General features: G+C 36.4%; 1 protein-coding gene across 1 annotated transcript in view; it reads right to left on the bottom strand.

Annotated features, from left to right (window-relative positions):
• CRIM1 (cysteine rich transmembrane BMP regulator 1) overlaps positions 1-19,033 on the bottom strand; it is a 197,970-nt gene that overhangs the window by 37,219 nt on the left and 141,718 nt on the right. Inside the window, exon 8 of the mRNA XM_075146636.1 lies at positions 9,548-9,676. Within this exon, the coding sequence (XP_075002737.1) occupies positions 9,548-9,676 (129 nt within the window). The remainder of the gene's footprint in view (positions 1-9,547; positions 9,677-19,033) is intronic.

The raw sequence follows: 19,033 nt of genomic DNA, 5'->3' as shown, positions 1-19,033 counted from the left end.
TTTTTGAGTTGGAATATTTCTTATTTGTCTCCAGATTTGTGTTAAGGAGAGCTATCAAAGTGCGACACCTAGGTTTGAGTATGTAGTTATAGAAGACAGCAAAATAATGATTCCTCAAAATCCCACAGCCAAATAATGTTTTCAATCTTCCATCCTGTTTTGATTACTTCAATTTGGTTAGTGAAACTGCTTTTCAGAGATGCAAACCAAGTTTTTTATGTGTAAAGCTAATACATTTTATTAAAAGTGTCAAGGTGTCTAAGACAGTGCTATACAAGGAGGAAGACAGTGACTCATCCCACGTAGCTTGTGATGTTAAATATACTTAAAACTCAAATAGTCAGCTGACATACTAAGCAGAAGATCCAGTCTTAAGGCAACGTCTTCCCTGCTTAATCCTATGCATACTGAGTTACAAAGTGAAAATTCTTTTGAGGATAAGTGGCTAAGAAAGGAAAGCTCTTCAGAGCCTTGGGATGGATGGACTGACTAACCATCAGTGCCTCTCAGGAACGGACACCGAAGAGGATACAAAATAAGATCAAAATTCTGGCTATGTCAAACGTACAGGGAAAGCTTGCTGAAGTCAATACAGACCACTGTTCACATCTGAACTTAGTAGTGTTATGTCAGTGCTACATGAGGACGTCAGAATAACCTACACAGACCTCTCCTGACAGAGTCTTTCTAATAAGATGCTAAAAATGATGCCTTCTGAGAAGATGGGTATTACTAAAATCAACATGTTATCATACTTAAATTTCTGATAGTATGACATTATAAGCTGTGGAAATAGCTTTTAAATAGTTTTTGAAAAACATTCTCTATGAAGAAATTTAGTGTCATGAAAATCAGAAAGTGAATTCTGATCCGCTTTCTGATTTCACATCTAGCCATCTAAATCTCTCCTACTGAAACATTATTAAACACATGACAATTACAGGCAGTCTCAAACTGAAGTACCATCTGGTACACATACAAAGTTTATGTCTGCTGCACAGGTCTGTTGAAAACCCCAGTCCACTGTTTTAAACCGTGTATTTTTTTCAGAAAACAGAGTGAACCATCAATTTTACAGAGCAGAGTGTAGCTCTCAGAGAAAGAAAGAAAAAAAAGAGAGAAAGATTGCAAGCCTGATTCAAATGTGAATCAAATTCAGTGTATGCTATTGTCATCCTCACAACACTTCTATAGCCTTAGCTATAGCTTTAAATTAATCATTAATAAAATAATCACAAGTTCATTATGAAAGGAGAAGTAAAAACAGAATTTCTGCTAAGGTTTTGCATTTCAAGTGACAAATACTAAAGAATAAAGAGAACTAGTTCATGAAACTCAATTGCAATGAACTGAGGAAATTTATTATGGCAAAATGTTAGGAGGTTACTTGTTTGGGGGCTTTTTCCACCTCTGCTTAGATAAATTTCATCAGAAACCTGAATCCCAAATCATGCAAGGTATTTGCAGAGAAGAGATCCAGAACTAACTGGGCTAATAACTGCTTCAAAAGTATATCGGGGTAATCAACAGTCTGAAAGGAGAGGATGGGAAACATTCTAAAAGCTAATGCAGAAACTACCTTTCAGAGTTCGAGAGAACTGCACTACGCACCTGCACGTCACTGCAACTCTAACAGAATGGGATCGAGCTTCTGATCACATAGTATAACCCATCTCTATTTCTCTGAATGATTAGTTATAATGACATCCCTATAATTAGGGAACTAAACTAATGGTTAGATAGGAGGTAGAAGACTAAACCAGAAACAAAATGATGAATAGGAAACCGATTAAAGGGAAGATATCTCTCATGCTGCTTACAGAAATATCTGGCTGGAGAATAGAGTTCTTCTACATGAGTAGTAGAAATATGTTCATTAATTTTTCTTATGAAACGCCAATGAGGTAATGTCAATACAGAAAACAATCCTTCTACACAAGGTAACAGGAGGACTAAGGGGGATAAAATAGTAACAATGGGGTGAAATGTAATACTGAAAACGTACGAAGTTGTGCCACCCATAGGGAATAAACAAGAATTTGTGCTACAAGCTGAAAGTTCAGGCGCAGGATATTGGTTGATCTCAGAAGGATACTGATGGGTTGCGACTTTAGAAGAAGATGAATGTGTTCCTGAATGTCTCAGGCTAATAAAACTGTATCTTTACCACAAATACTTAGCTTTTTAATGTGAGGACAGACGTTAGCTGAAATACCACATAGAATTCTGGAAGAATTTCAACTGAAGTGCAGCAGAAAGCCAGGACAATAATTATGGAAAGGCTGTTTGTCCTCAACCAATGACATTATCAAAATAGCCTCCTGCTAGGAACAAATACTCACTTAAGGACAAAATGCACCACATACTTACAGCAGTGTCTCCAGCCCACACAACACCACTATGAAGTTTTCTTTTCCAAGTGCAACCATGACTGCAAAAGCAGCAGCAAAGTCAGCCACCAACAGGCCCATGTTTCTAGTCACAGTCATCACTAGACCTCACTATACTGGCAAAAGCTATTGCTTATAGACTTTGACCCCTCTAAACACTGTAGTTCTAACAAACACTTTGCTCTGTAGTTTGCAACAATTTAACATGTTATATGCTGACCTGGATATGGGAATTTCAAATTATTGGATTCATTTGGATCAATTTAATGAGATGCTGTTGGAAAAAAACAAGTAGAAAGGGAAAGAACAGTTGAAGATGAATTGGTCTTCCAAAAAACATTTGTGAATTATTAACGAACAAATAAATACTAGCACCAAGGTTTTTAAGCCTGGTCACCATTGCCCATAAACTCCTTTAAATATAATGGTTTCTTTCTCTCCCTTTCTCACCTTTCTTCACTCACAAACAGTTTCATACACACTGGCTATAATAAAACAAGTATTAGAGGTTCAGAAGAGCGTGGTACTGTTTAAGAGGAATCTGTTTGGGATATGGGGGATGGGACAAGACTCTCTGAAGAAGAAAGTCTTGTCTTAAGAACAGATGATTACCAAGATATGGTGAGTCTCTACACAGCACACTGCACACAAACTATCTGGTGTTTTAAAACTCTTTTCCACTACGTATCTTATTCTCAATACTAACATCAACTCTTGTTTTAAAAGGTTGTTGGATTACTGTAAGATCGAGTCACTGGCTGCTAAAGGAAAAAATCAGCATGTAAGAGCAGTTGATATACCGACATGATGTACTATAGTCCAGGGCCCACCCTGCAAACAAGACAACAACAAAATTCTGTCCCAGGATATGCAATGTTAGCAATCTTTGCATTTATGAGGATTCACTCAGCAGTCAGATATTTCAGATACAACGCAATCTCTCCTTCTCAGGTATGGTGTCTCAGAGGCAATGTATCTCAAAAGGAATCACAATTCTTTGGCCTAAATTCAAACCATCAGATGCATGACTTATTCCTGATTTCAGAGTGCTCACATCCCCACCTTGCAAGAACCTATGAATATTTGGGTATTATAAAATATTGCTCAAAAATCAAACTGAAAAGTAAACAAAATTCAATTCCATGAATTGCATGTTTAAGTCTAAAAAAGGTCTTCTGTTTGAACTTCTAATAGCTTGATTGTAATGCCAGCTAACTCTTATTTAAAAAAAGACTTCTCAATTTCCTTCTTCTAGCATATATATGGCATATAAAAAACTCTAAGCTCTTAAACTGGGATATTTATTTTTCTCCAATTTATTATTTTACATATGGACATGTTGATAATTGTACTGTAAAGACTGAAGGTCATCTTAGCCTAAAAATTTCTGAAAATGCATTCTAGAGATGCATAGCCTGTTGAAATACTTATAGTTTTCAATCCTCTAATTCACAGATAAAAAAAATAACTGCCAGATAGATACTTGACAAGAATTACATCAGTATTTCAACTTGGCTTAGGCTAGTGTCCATTTTTTGACAATTTGTAGCGTTGCTACACAAAGCTAGCTACATACCTTTACCATCATTATTTTCTTGACGCTGAGGCTAGATCATATCAGGAGAACTGTTTCACAGTACCTTTATAATTAAGCACTCCTCAGCCGTCCTCTCGGTGTGGATTGCTACTGCTGGTTAATCTTCAGGGGTGGGGATCTGGGGAGGCAAATTTATGAAGGAGAAAACTAGGTTACTTATCAGTAACTGGAATTCTCTGAATATATTGCCTCCACAGATCCACACTAACCCTCCCTCCTTTCGTTAGAATTAACTCATGATTCACAATAGCTGGATAAAAATGAAGGGACTGGGCACTGTGATGCTAGAAAACCCTGTTTAAAAAAATAATCTCATGAGTCCGTTGAGGCAAATTACCCGCTTGGATACTTGCTCTAAACAACTCTAGGATTCACATACAACACATGACTTCATGAAAATGGATTTGTAGCAGTGATATCTCAAAGGTGGAATTACTGGAAAACGATCAAGCCTCCACAAACCTTCTAGCAGCACATTGTGGGTTTTTTTCCATAAGTCAAGTCAAGTGAAGTTCTTATCTACTTCTATTGCATTGGATATATTGTACGCATTACTAAAACCAATATATTGTTGTAATCTTCAGAGATCCCTGCCAAAGACTTTTCTTCTAGTGAGAAGACAGATAATATTTATTTGGCATGAGTAGTTAGTTAGTTCATCGTAATTCCACCCTCTTCAGGGAGCACTTCCACTATCTTCCTCATGTGTACTTAGAGTTAGTATTTCTATTCTACTTAGAATATGTACTTTTTTCTGATCTAAGCTTTAAATTTTAAGAAACATGCTTCATCCCCAATTTTCCATGGCTGTATTTCACTAACCGAGGTCTAATATATAATAGCTATTCCCTTTCACATCACTGCAGAAGGATAATAAAACATCCTTTTTCTGCTAGGACAAAATTATTCAAAAATCCAAGATGCGCTCTCCTTGCACTAAGAGAGACTACCTGGACTGTCTTTGTTTTTCAATTTTTTCTTCCATGGAATTTGTTGCTAAATCAAGGTAACAATGGGAGATAATTGTTTCTAAAATAGAAAAGTGTTACCTAATTTATATTTTACTTTACTATTTCCAGGAATTTTGCATTGCCTAAAGTATACGCTTTGTGCGATTAGTGTGTATGATTATTTGTCCCACCTTAGTTTGGTATCAAAATAAACATAAAATATGTTTATTTAAATGGACAAAATTAACACTGAGAGAGTTTTGAAGTGTTCAGAACACATCCTTGAGTATGGATTATTTACAGGAATAAAGGAATGAAATATTCAAATTTTGGCTAGGAAGAGTGAGAGGTTAGGAAAACCCATCCCCAACTCTAACTACTGAATGATTAACACACAAAAAAGAGGAGTTGAAATGTATTCTCCCATTGTAGTCCCTGCAAAGTTTTTCTTAGGCTTTTTCCCATCATCACTCCATATACTTTTTCAGAGCCTTAACCGCTGCTATTAATAGACAGCCTGCAGATGCGCCTACCTAACTTTTCTCAAACCTTCCAATCCTGCCTTTGAATGCCTACACAACTAAACCAAGTCCCACACTGCCAAACCCAAATTCCACGTTGGAATTCCATTCCGCTTAATCAGCTATAAAGGAAGATGGTGTGACTCGCCAGAATATTGAAGTCCATGCTGCAGATGTCTGCTAGTATAGAGGGAATCATAGTACCTCCTTTTTAACTCCATGGTGGAATACATTTTCCTCTCATGTAACGAAAAGGTATCAACACTCTTCCAAAAATATTTCTGTATCTATTATAGAATGAGTTTGGGGGAAAGGGATGGTTTTATGTCTAGAGAACTGTGCAAACACATAACATACCGAGATCTCTAATTTTTGAATAGTGATTTCATGGTTTGCTTTGACAGACAAAAGAGACCATGACACAAAGTGGATGATGGTGCACTATGATGTACAGGGAAAACGACTCATCTCAGCCTTCTACAATTGAGTCTCTCCATAAACAGTCTGGAATTAATGAAAGCGCATGACAATTACGTCTTGTAACTGCAAAGGTAAGCCTTCTAGATGAAGCAAACAATTTTTAAAATTGACAGTAATGCTCTAATTTAATTCAATTTTAGTAAGATTTGAAAGGTTAAAAAATACTAAAGCCATACGTGCTCGCAGTTATACCCTGAACAGTACTTCACGTTCAATTCATTTGGGGTAAAACACTACAGTCTAAATTGCAGAAGAAATGTTAAAGGCTTTTTCTTTTTCATGAATATAATACAGGGAATAGACAAGGCCAGATAAAATACTGGCCCTCACTGCAGACTCTCACTGAAGAATGATTTAGTGTCCAGCAGCAACTATCAGATTTTAAATCCTGTGTTACTGCAATCAGCAGGCATTATTCAATGTGCCCATTAGTCGTCTTCGGAGCAACAGGAGTCCTGCCTCAAAAAGAGCCGATCGCTGGTCTTGTTTCATTCTCCTAATGTACTCCTCCTCCTATAGACTTTAATCCACTCCAGTTCTCCCTATGAAAGCAAAGGTCTAGACACTTCAAACACTAATAGTGATTGCTGCACCCTACAAATAACAATTTTTTGGTTATTCACTTTTTTTCTATTTTTTTCTTGTTCTTGTATCATCTGATGTCATTTTTTTTTTTTTGGTAATGCATTTCATGTTTTTCCTACTGTTTTAGTTTTATTCTTGGTATTTTGCAGTGATTCTTCCTGTATCGTGGATTATACTTTTCTTCTTTTATCCTCATGTGGTGCTGCTTTGGCTTCTATACGCTCCTGGTCAGTATGATCATTCCTTCTCCCTCATCATTTGTGGTTCCAACTCTACTCACTAGAACTTTCCCCCCATATCTATCTGTGCTCACTCTTTGCTCAGTGATAGTTTTTTCCTCCTTTCTCCTACAACTGTTGTTTTTTTTAAAAATTTATTTTATTTTACTTTGCAGCATGTATGTTTTCACTGCATGTTGTTACAGCATGGTTTTGCGTTCACTGCAAAACCAGGAAGAAGGATAAAGGACAAAGTAAACTACTATTAAAATTGTATTCTAGAAATGTTATGATTTGCTTCTTTCTTCCATTTCATTCTGTAGTTGGCTTGAGTCAAGCTGGATAAACTTGAAACTGAATTACAATAGAGCACCAGACAAGTTTCATGATATTGTAGTTAGATAATTATTTCAAATAAACTTGTACTGATTTCGGGCTACAGGAATGTAAATGAAGGTAATAATGAGGAACAATTTACAGTCTTAGTCTTATGTTCTTCCACTTTGTCATTTTGCTTTTATTTTGGCTGAAATAGATTGAAGTATAATGAATCTTCAGCAGAGATCTCTAAAGAGAAATTAGCAAGAAAGGAAACTATTGGAGAGAGATTAGTAGAATTAGGCTATGATGACCTCAAATTGTAATGGGGGGCATGTGGGCCTCCTTTACTCAGGCACTTTAAATCTGACTCAGTCAAGCAGCTTACACCAGCAAGAAACACGGGGGTGCAGTATAAAGACCGTGATGTTCCCAAAAGTCCACACAAGTCTACATGAGCTGAAGATAATACACATTCTCACGTTCTTAAAGAGCCAAGATGCAACTGGTTTGGACATGAAAATACATAGGATCTCAAAACTCAGAGAACTAGCGCGGTACGTTTTCAGCATATTTGACCTAAAACTCTTTTCTTCTCAGTGCTCACACACTCATTTGTCCAGAGCCTTGCAAGCGAGAGACATTACTTGACAGAAAAATTCTATTTCTATCATTTTGACTGATAACCACCAAGTGATGAAGACTTCTGTTATTTTTCTTCACTTCTTTAGAAAATAAAGGTTTCCCCTCTCTGAATGACTGAGGAGATTTTTAAGCAATCAAGTTATTTAACTGAAAAAAAGACGACAGACAAATGATACTATTAAGTTTGCTCCAGACAGTTTGCTACTGCAAAATGAAAATAACTCTAAGCAAATCTGGCATGAAAAAAAATCCCTTGAATAGGTTTTTAAGCACTACTTAATCAGAAACACTCCAAGCAAGAATAGAGACTTCCTGGGATGTGTTATGTGTACGCGTGCAATCTGGTAATCTAGGACAAAAGAAATGATCCTTTGGAGTGATGGGTCTCCTGTGCACCAAACTGGACGGAAGGACTGCACGCACAGGCATAGATGACGAAATTCGCTGAGTATGTCCATCTTCTTGTTTGTGTCAAACTCCCCAATCAATTTAAGAACAATAAAAAAAGAAGGAAAATTAAATTACAATGTTAAAAGCAGAACTTAACATTTCTAATTTTGTCCTTAGGAAGAACTAAGTAAGGCATGTGTGCGATAGCTTGGATGCAATCTATGGAAAGTCATCCTTGCCACGAATACAACTTGTAATCAAAGGTATTATTTCTGTATTACCATAATGATATTATTGCTTACCATACATTTACTTGTTATTAAGATGTCCTGTCCTTTACCTTATGGAAATAAAAAATGCACATTTCCCCCCCAAAAAAATTTTAAAACCCAGAACAAACCCTTTTCTTGCTCCTTAAGCAAAACACCAATCCAATCCCAAAACTCTTTAGTTTGTACCAATTAAGAGTTTTATTTTGACCATTTCTACTGGGGACCTCCCTAAAATAGTCATATTGGGTTAGAAAGTGGCTAAGATCGGGCGGACCGAAATCAAAAGAAGAGGAAGCGAGTACTACTTCACTTGTGCAAGCCTCAGAGGCTACAAGGAAGCTGCAGAAGTACAATAAAATTACAGAGTTTAAACTCACTCCTAGGCTGGGCTGGCAGCCAGAGTGATGCATCCTGCAGCTGAGACTAGTACTCCACAGGTGTCCTTTGTTGGGCAATTCCAACCACCAACCTGACCTTGCTTCATATTTCGTCTGTAAACATCAAATTGTTAAGGAAACACATACAGAAAATACATTTTTGCTGCTTCACTGACACACACAAAGTTCTCACAAGGCACAATGATCTTCCTTGGGGAAGAAATAGATGTTAAAGCCTGCATAAATCCTAACTAAAGTATTATATATATATAAAATATAAAAATAAGAATATGTTATAGAAATACAATTACATATGGATATGTTTGTATATATACAAACACAGTCCCATGCATATAATTTTCAAACATTTATCCTCAAAACCTATGTTTTAAGGACAAAAAGCTAAGTTGAAAATAGGCTGTTTAGCAATAGGAGTTTCTTAAGGGCACAAAAGTAGATGCTCTTAAACTCCTTACGTACACAGAGGAAAATGAAATGTGGAAGTCTTATCAGACTTCTCAAAGTCTGAATGAATATTAAGTCCCGAATTATTACCTTTTCTACCTAGCTGTTAATTTTCACCTGAAGTTGGACATTTTATGTTTTCCTCCAAACACATTTTAAGCAAGCAAATAAGCAATGTCAGAAATCAGGAACCTATCCCTTTAAAGATGAACATCTATAAAGGACACGCATACTAACAGAACATATAATCAACAATATGAATGGAAAAAACAGCATACTAGCATTTTCACATATAGCTTGATATAAAAGGTAGAAGCCACTGTATTTTTTCATACTCACTAGTTTTGCACTGACAAATGCGGCAACCATTTTGGTCCAGTTTGAAACTATAGATACAGTCTTTTTCAGTCAAAGTGCAGTTCACCAAAATCTCACAGGTGGGCGGACCTATTGTGATGTATGTTGGTTCTGAAGGTAAGAAAAAATAAAACAAATTAATTTGAGATTACTTGAGTATTTTAATTAAGTTCACAAAAAGGCATACACAACGCAACAGCGAAGAGAATAATTTTTAATTAATTTTGCTTCTGATTGGTGAATATTCTTGGTACTTCTGAAACAATTCAAGAACTAAGACTTTGTTCTGAAGTGATGTACACTCATCACAAACAGTATAAAGCTGCATAAAACTTCTGAAATATTGAAACAGGAGAAAAATGCTACATTTTTTTGTTCACTATGAAATCAGCTTTCCTGCATAAGCAGTTTAAAACTGAATGTAAAATACTTCTTTTGCCCACTTTTCTCCAAAAGTATTTCATCAAAACTTTGTGCAGATTTTTTTACTTTAGAAACTGAACAGAGCTTTCTCCAAAGCTCAGTTGATTGATACTACCAAGCTGCAGATCAAAGCATGTGACTCAGTAGATCAAATCTTTCTCTGTGTAAGATCACTTGTACTAAAATTTAAAGCAGAAGAGACTCTGAGTACCAAAAGGGAATGTAAGATACACTGCGTGTGAAAGATCTCTGGAAACCATTTAACATGTCTATTCATTCAAAACATCATTCCTTACGGTACACTTTGCAGTACCAGATTATGCTTTTTGAAATTGAGGGTACTATTGCCAATTATTTATGAACAGTTTAATACTTACTTTTGAACATCATTTAAATATATTGGAGTATGAAATTTGTTTTAATACATATGGTAGCCAGATATAATAATGTGTTTTAGTATACAAAGTTGTTAGAATAAAATAATATCCAAAGACTTATGAAAACAACAAGGAACCTCAACACTACCATCATAAAACAGGATACAGAAGGAATGAAACGCCTATCTTTTCCTAAATGACTTTTTGCTCTGTGAGACTAATTTAGTCTATCTTGTATTTTTCATAGAACTCAAGCACTTAAGAATCAACAAATTCATAATTATGAGCACTGTTAAGATTAAACTAAGCATTCAGGAAACACAAATTGCATGACTTTTGAAGAACTAACTGTGAGCTTTCATTTCACTGTTTCAATTGCTTGAGTTTATCCTGTTCTTCCATCTCAAGAAATGAAGACTTAAAGGAAATTATGTTTTAAAAAAATTCAATACATAATTGATAAATTGTGAAAATATGGAGAAATGGTATACTAACCATCAGGGCAATAAACCATAATATGTTTTATACAGTATGCACATTTTCATGGACTGGAGGTGGCCACATCTTGCTCTCTCTCATCCCCAAACCAAATACATTGAAAGGTAGATTTTGCCATCCTTACTTAAGGCAGCTAGTCTTTACTCTCAGACTGAGGGTAAAACACTACTCAACGTTGATTAAGTTGTTAGAAGTATACACTGTTAACCAAAACACAAATTTCTGTGCCTATTGGCTCCATATCCAGTAGACAGCTTTTGCACCCATGCCTTCCAGTCAAGTGAAAGTTATCCCATTACGAGAATGTGCTTTTCTGCTTTCATTGTCTTTCGCAATTTTCAGCTTTCATAGCTTCTCCCCAGCCCTACGCTCCCTTCACAACAGTTTATACAGCAGATGAACATTTTAAATCTTTTTTAAATTAGGTCAGCTAAGTACAGAGTTTGGAGGGAAAAACTGCACGAAAGGCACTACAGTGAAATTAGCTGACTTGAAACTTCTATCTCGGAGGTCACGGTTCAGATTCCTTACTTTGCTGAAAGTTTCCAAAAAACATTCAAATTCTGTTGCCTGTGTAATTTTTGTAGGAAAAGCAGCTATACACATTATACATATATAAAGTACCACCAACAGCTTTGTTAAAATGCAGGCTGGAAATTTGGACAACGGCATCTGTGCATCTGTAAACCTCTCAAAGCACTTCTAACTGAAATTAAAACTTTTTCAGATTTTTTTCCTAAGAGTTTAATATAGATTACTAGGTTGTGGAACAAATAAAAGATTTTAAAAATTTCTGTAAGTTACTCATTTCACAGCTCTGAGTTTGCATGTGTAGTATGGAAGAGCAACCATATTGAGCAATGTATTTTAGAATCCATGGATTCCCAAACTAGACTTCTTTTAATCTCAGTGAACTCTTCGTACTTATTTTCAAGTTCATTCAGTAAAGTGACTAAATCATATTCATGCCTAATATCTAACATTTGCAACTTCAACAAACCATTCGTTCAGGGATCAAGAACATATTGATATATATCAATAATACAATATATTCCAGAAACTCTATTATAATCCCATCTGTTTAGTACTCAGAGTATATAAACTAGCTTTGCAAACAAACTGATTTTTAGTATCTGGTGCCTATTCTGAAAACCTCCTTTCCTACCTCACTGCATTCTCTACACAAAAGAGCCTAAACATGCACAAGACCAGAATACACAGCCTACCCTGAAGCTACATGCAGGTTACTGGCCAGCCAGCCCAAACCCTACGCTTTAAATGACAAAGAAGCCACAGTAATGCTCGTAGTTAAAACCACTACAAATCATATGAATCCTTAATGCTACCCAAAGCAAAGTTCACAGACAGTAACACGAGCTGGAGAACTGAAGGAGACTGTAACTTTACCATCTGATTGCAGAACAACTAGGTAAAAACATGTAGTTAAAAAACCCACAGAAACTCCCTGAAAGCCAAAATGGAGTTTAGTATTCATTGATCCACTTGGGTGTAAACTAAACCTAAAGAGGAACAGGATTGTGTTTCACCCCCCACCACTGAAGTTCACCCCTCAAGATAACTTCTCTTTATTTGCAGGTATAATTTAATATCTAGAAAAAAACCAGTGGATCTTTGTTACATATTTTTCACCGTGATTTTTCAAAGCTATACTTCTGTGTTTTGATGCTCTTGTGTCTTGGATACACCCACACAACAATTTTTTGCCCCCTTGATACATCCAGTAATGTGGTCTTACAAAGGACAAAATTAAACTGTCATTATATTAAATTGAAAGGTTTTTGTTAGTCCTCTTTTTGTTGTGTTTTATTATTTATTCTGTTACCTCCCACTTTTGTCTGCTCTCAGCATCCTCAGTATTTCTAGACAAGCTTACAAATGTGTTTTTTCTCCCTCCTGCCCCTAAAGGTAAGCCCTGAGATACAGTAATTTTATATGCATGCCTGCTTCTCAATGAGCTGCAAGTAGCGGACAAAAGAAATAATTTCATTCCCTACCCCCACATGTGCAAAAATGCAGCCAGGGAAGGGGAAAAAAAAAAAAAAAAAAAAAATCAGCCCTTTTCACTTCGCTAGACAAGACTCAACAAATAAAGCCAGCTCTGCTCTGCCAGGCTTCTGGCTATTTGAATAGGCAAGCAGTAGCTAAGCTTAAAAAAGCATGTACCACCGCATGATCTGAGCTAGGCTTTCACTGCTGCTCTTGGTAGAAATGGCAGAAGAAAGATCCAGTGCACAAATGCAGAGGCAATGGGCAGAAAAACAGGTGCTGTTTCTGCCTGTGCGTTTTACAACAATAAAACTATACCATAGAAAGAAAGGGAGAAGAAGAAAATAAAGATAAGGGGATTGAAGAGAGTCTGGATGAAAACAATGGATTTTTTAATAGAGCACAGATTTTGCTGAAGTCAAGTGCTTATATATAAGGTTAAATGCAGACTTCTATTAAAACATCTTGCTTCCATATACTCTCTCTGAGCCTGGTACTTTCTATGCTGAACTTTAGTGTAGAGGATTATTAATTTGCCTGCTGGGAGGTTGATAAAAATCTTTGAATTAATTTTTTACACTGCCATGTACTTAAAGATAACTTCAAAAAATTTGAAATCCACAGTGGATATTTCAGCCACTGGTGGTCCATCAGTCTGACTGGTCGACTGAAAAATATTATGGTATGTGATCAAAGCCCTGAATCTCGTTCATCCTACAAACTGTGCATTTATGGGGAAAAGAAGGGAAGACGTGACATCCAAGGAATGTCTGGAGCTGGCTTTGTCCTTACAGAGCCTACATTAGCAACACCAACACAAATACTGGAGTATCACAAAAAAAAAAAAAAGTTGGCAAGGTGGAATAACAACATATTTCCACTGATATTTTTCTATCGAGGATACTTTTGTAATATGAACAAAACCAATCCTCAGGCCCCTCTTTTCTGCTATTTTCTGATTTTTGAGACCTCCCACTTCTATGAGTGATGTGACACAGCTTGTATTACAAAAAGTAGACGTTTTCTTCTGCTAAAAAGTGAAATACTATATATATACACACACACGCAAGAACACAGGATGGTTGATCTGGTCTGGTACTGTGCCTCATACACAGATTTTGTTATACTTGGATGAGTATTGAGGTCTTAAGATAATGCTCAGCTGAAGTATTCAGAAATGGAGAGAAACTGATGCATTCATGTTTTAGTGAGACCAGGGGAGAAAGTTTCTTAGGATTAGAATTTTATTATACACACGGTTCGATCAATTAAAGTTATTAAAAAGAAGAGAAAGAAAACTAAAATTCACTATTGATTGCTGAAGCCCTGGAAAATAAAACAAATAAAACAAAAAAAAAATCAGAGACAATTTATTGCAATCTTGTTGACTTCTACTGTTTATCTGAATGTTAAAAATTAACCATTCACTGAAGATTTCATTTTTCCTTCTAACTTTGGAGATTTCATTTACATAATTCTTTAGTTAATTTTAAAGAGAACTTAAAAAAAGATACCCCCCCCTCCCCCCAAGGCTGGTACCAGAATGAAAAATTATACTCATCTTCCTATCATACCCTTAGTTGTTCAAAATCTGAACTCTGGCCCTTGAATTCGTATCAGAAAACGAAGAGCGATTCCACTTAACTGTACTACTGCAAAGCCACATGTATTATGAGAGCTCCAAGCGTTTAGTTGTGGTTTGTGTGAAGGACAAGAGGGACCCGCATCAGCAGGAGCACAGCCTGCAGGTGCAGGGACATGATGCTTCCCCTCTGTTTAGCACTTGCAAGCCCACAGCTGGAGTAGTGTCCAGCTCTGGGCTCCTCAGCAGAAGAGAGACACTGGCACACCCGCGTGGCACTGGCCACCAAGCTGGTCAGGGGCTGGAGCGAGGTGGTGTATGAGGACAGGCTGAGAGACCGGGGCTTGTTCAGCTGGGAGAAGGAGGGCGAGGGGGGCATCCTACTGCTGCCTACCACTACCTAATGGGAGGGTACCAAAGATGACAAGGCCTGGCTCATCTTGGAGGTGCTCCAGGCTAGGATAAGAGGCAACGAACACAAGCATGAACACGGGAAGTTACAACTTGGTAAAAGTTGTTTTGTTCTTTCTCTTAAACCACACGGATGGTCCAACTATGACAGAGTCCTTGAGAGGTTGTGGGGTCTCCATCCTTCAAAATACTCAAAACTTAATTGGGGCAAGGCCTTGAGATCCTGCTGTCACCAGACCTGCTCTGAGCAGGAGATAGGACTAGAAAATCTCTGGTGGTCCTTTCCAACTTGCATGAACTCCATGAATTTCACTTTCACACAAACTCAGGACATTTCCAGCGAAAACAGCAATATCCTTGATGGATACTAATCAGGGGAATGAAATCCAAAGACAAACATTTCAATTTCTGATGATTTCTGTATGCTTTTGCCAAGTACTGATTACCTTCCTTCGGCAATAAAAGTACAGGTTTGCCTAATACAATCTCTCTGAAATCTACTTAATGACTTAAAGAGTAGCTTTTTATTCAAGCAGCAAAATTTCTTCCAGGCAGTTATAACAGTAATTCTCTCTGAAGCATTATTTAGTGACAGCCACAACCACCTTTAATCAGTCTCATTTTTTGTCCTTCTTTAAGCTAATACATTACCCATGCTTCACCTCTTGGCAAGGTATTTTTATTATATGAAAAACACTTAAAACAAGCTCTTTGCTTTGTTTCATTTGGAATGCAATATTTTAACTCAAAACAGGTTTTGTTTCACACTTTCAGTAACACCATGTGAGGAAAATACCTACTCCAGGCTTTTACAAAATTGGTTTTAAGTAGGGAAGTAACTATTGCGCTCTAAGTTTTCTCTTCTGCACTTTGTGAAATACAACATTGTTAAACACAAATGAATTTAAAAGTAAATAGGGAACTTCTATTGCTGCTTCTAATTGACTGTTAGAAATCTGGACCATCATGTATCTTAACCCAAAAGTACTAGAAGTGTAAGGGGACAGGTATTTTACACCACTCAATCATTCCAGTTTTTAATTCCACTCGTAAATGTTGCCCTGTCAATACAGAAGGGGAAAAAAGCTATTCCTATTATGATGACTGTATTTTTCCCTGCCATAAAAGTATTACAAAAGTATGCATTGAACAGCTGGGTTCAGTTACTTTGATTCAAGCACAATGGTTACTCCAGCTAAGCAGACACAGGAGGTCTGACTTCTCCTCTTCACTATCCTCATCCGTGCTCCCAGCGCAGTTCTACTCTGTATTACTCTACGCAAATGTGCTTGAAAGCTAGCGAGTCCTACCAACGTTTAGTGTAAAGTGTCCCAAGTATATCACAATATTATTTGGAAATGCCATAATAACAAACTACAACACAGTGTGGGTTGACATGACAGTCCATGTATATATATTCAACAAAAACAGGCAAACAGAGGACATTTTGGACCCCAAAGCTGCAAGCATTTTATGTACGTACGTATACACGCATGTTTTTCTTGCCTTGTTGGATTTTTATATACAAATTTACCTGTATTCATATAAAAACAGCATTTCCAGCCAACTTCACACTAACAAAGCTTTCAATCTGCATCACAAAAACACATTTCTTCATCAAAACTATAAAATTGTAAGCCCTACAGATACATCACTACATAGAAGTTGAAAATTATCTTTTGAGATCCTTCTTTGAATACCCAAACCATGGGTTTCATCAATTCCATTTCAAGACTGCAAACTACTGCAAAAGTACCTATCTTTTACAAGGAATTTGGGAGCACAGGCCTTAAAAATTCATTGCCAAGCAAACAATATTTACATTAATAGACATTAAAAAAATATGTCCCCAGAACCTACCAAAATACTATTTTCTGTTTTATTTGTATTTATTCAGTATTTGTCTATTGACTATTACTGGCATGTTTAAAAACAGTTTCAGATGTTTGTTTTCATAGTTACTACATAACACAAATACAGTATATTCTAATCAAGGTATTTTGAGGAATTATTTGGAGAATATTGCTTATGCAACTGGAAGATAAAGTTGCCAGTGATTTCTTCCCACGTATAAGAAAAACATTTAAAAAAAAAAATTGCAAAAAAAAAAGCATGCAAAAAAGCATTTGTACTTTTGAAAGGCTAAATTACAATAAGATAATTTCAACATACAAGTTCATACCAACAGTAACACATGAACTTTTCAAACACACCAAACTAACTGTTATGCAGCACAATGAAGCCACCAGGCCTAAAAATAACCCTAAACTTAAATGTGAAGACTACGTAGTCATAACTGTGGAAGGAGAAGTGGGATTGTATGCTTCATCGCTCAGTGCTGCATCTCCTCAACCACCTCTTTCATATTCCCATCTTGTTAATGTGCACCAGTCTATAGTTTAACTAAAGACAATCACATAAAATAGATTAATTGCTTGTGCATAGTATTAAAAAGGCTGGAAGTTAGAAACACATTTTCAGTGTATAGCACAGGGAAGCTTTATATCCACCTGCAAGCACCACTATGTATGTTCTCCGTACCTTTAGACCAACCATCTTGATCACAAAAAAAAACCCTTTTCAGTAGGGAAAACAAATAAAATAATTCCAGGTTCTGCCCATTGATATTTCCAATACTTTTAACAATAATTGACTATGGGGTTTTTTGTTTGTTTGTTTTGTTGTGGGTTTTTTTTTGTTTGTGTTTTTTTTTGTGTGCATGCTTTTTTTTTTTTTAGGAGGGACAACAATAAGAAACTTTCTATAAAGGTCTTATTGTGCTCAGCCACAAATTCAAAAAATAACTCTCTGAAGTTTACACATTTAATTTACAATGATTTTTAACCCATGTTAGCCATGTACAAAGAATAAGCTTAACAGAAGAGGATTCTAGAAAGCCCAACACCTCATTGGGAGCATGAAATGAAAACCTTTTCTGAGGGAGGAAGGAAAAATGAGTCAAAATCATGTTCTACACATGGAGAAAGACCTCTAATATCAATAATAAAGAACATGCCTCTGTTTGCGGAAAGTGAAATAGCTCCCTCTTCTGTAGTATTTTATAACACAAACTATCTCTAAAAGGATTAAGGTGTTCCGATCCTACGAAACCAGCACCAACTGACTTAAAGAAATACAGCATCAGTGCATTCAAGCATTTACTATAAAAATTAAGGCAAAAAAAAAAAAGTAAGTGAACAGCAGTCTAACTTTTTACCTAATGCTTTACATGGTAACTGGCTAAAAACTGGTCCTGAAGGGTGTGCTGTTCAACAGCCTTTCATTCGAGTCTGCATACTTGTTTGAATTTTGTCTGGTGTCCAAAAAAGTTAACTGCAGCCTACTAAGCAGCAGCATGTGTGTTTACTTAAGCTTCCTGTAAAAACATTCATATCATTCCAAGAGTGACTAAATGTTTTCCATCCTCATAGTTCGCATTCCAGCCTTCCCCGCCCCTCCAGCTCATTACATGAAAAATATCAGTCCTGGGCAAGAGAATTTCCTTCCTGGGTTTGAAATATCTAATGCCTTGCAGGAATTTTCTTCCCAGCATTTAGCTATCTGTGTTAACTATCAGTGTCCAACAATTCAGCATCACATAACTATTTATAAAATGTATGCAAGGACTTAAGATGTGATAATTTTCTAATGTCACAAATAACTCCGAAAATACATTCACTAATACTTCCAAACACATAGTTCAGTTTGGCAGGCTTTTGTTTCAAATTTTATTCATACTGTCAACCTGAAACTACTTAAATATGTATTTTTCCACAAAAGTAACTATTATAATCCAAGACTATTTTTATTGTTGCAAACTGAAGAAGGCTCCTATAAACCAAAGCTGCGTGGGGGCAGTTTCTTTTTTGCAGTGACGCAATGAACATACTCTAACTTTCCACTCCCAAGATGTAAAGGTAAAAAATTTTGTCTGTCATAATCAGTTCTTCCAGTTTTCAGTTTAACAGGCATGTATACCCTTCGAATATATTTTAATGCTAATGAGACTTTTTTGACAATTTTAAATGGAGTGACACTAAGAAATAACCACCATTATTAAAGCAGAATCAGTTAAGCCTGCCCATCAAGAAGTGTCGAAACAGGTAAGGCGGCCATTCACTTATCTTTACTAGGTGAAGACACAGCAAACACACTAAATTAGCGTGTACC

The sequence above is a fragment of the Calonectris borealis genome, chromosome 3 (genome assembly GCF_964195595.1).
Source record: "Calonectris borealis chromosome 3, bCalBor7.hap1.2, whole genome shotgun sequence".
NCBI lineage: Eukaryota > Metazoa > Chordata > Aves > Procellariiformes > Procellariidae > Calonectris > Calonectris borealis.
The sequence above is the reverse complement of the archived record's forward strand: the minus strand, read 5'-3'. Positions and strand labels throughout refer to the sequence as shown.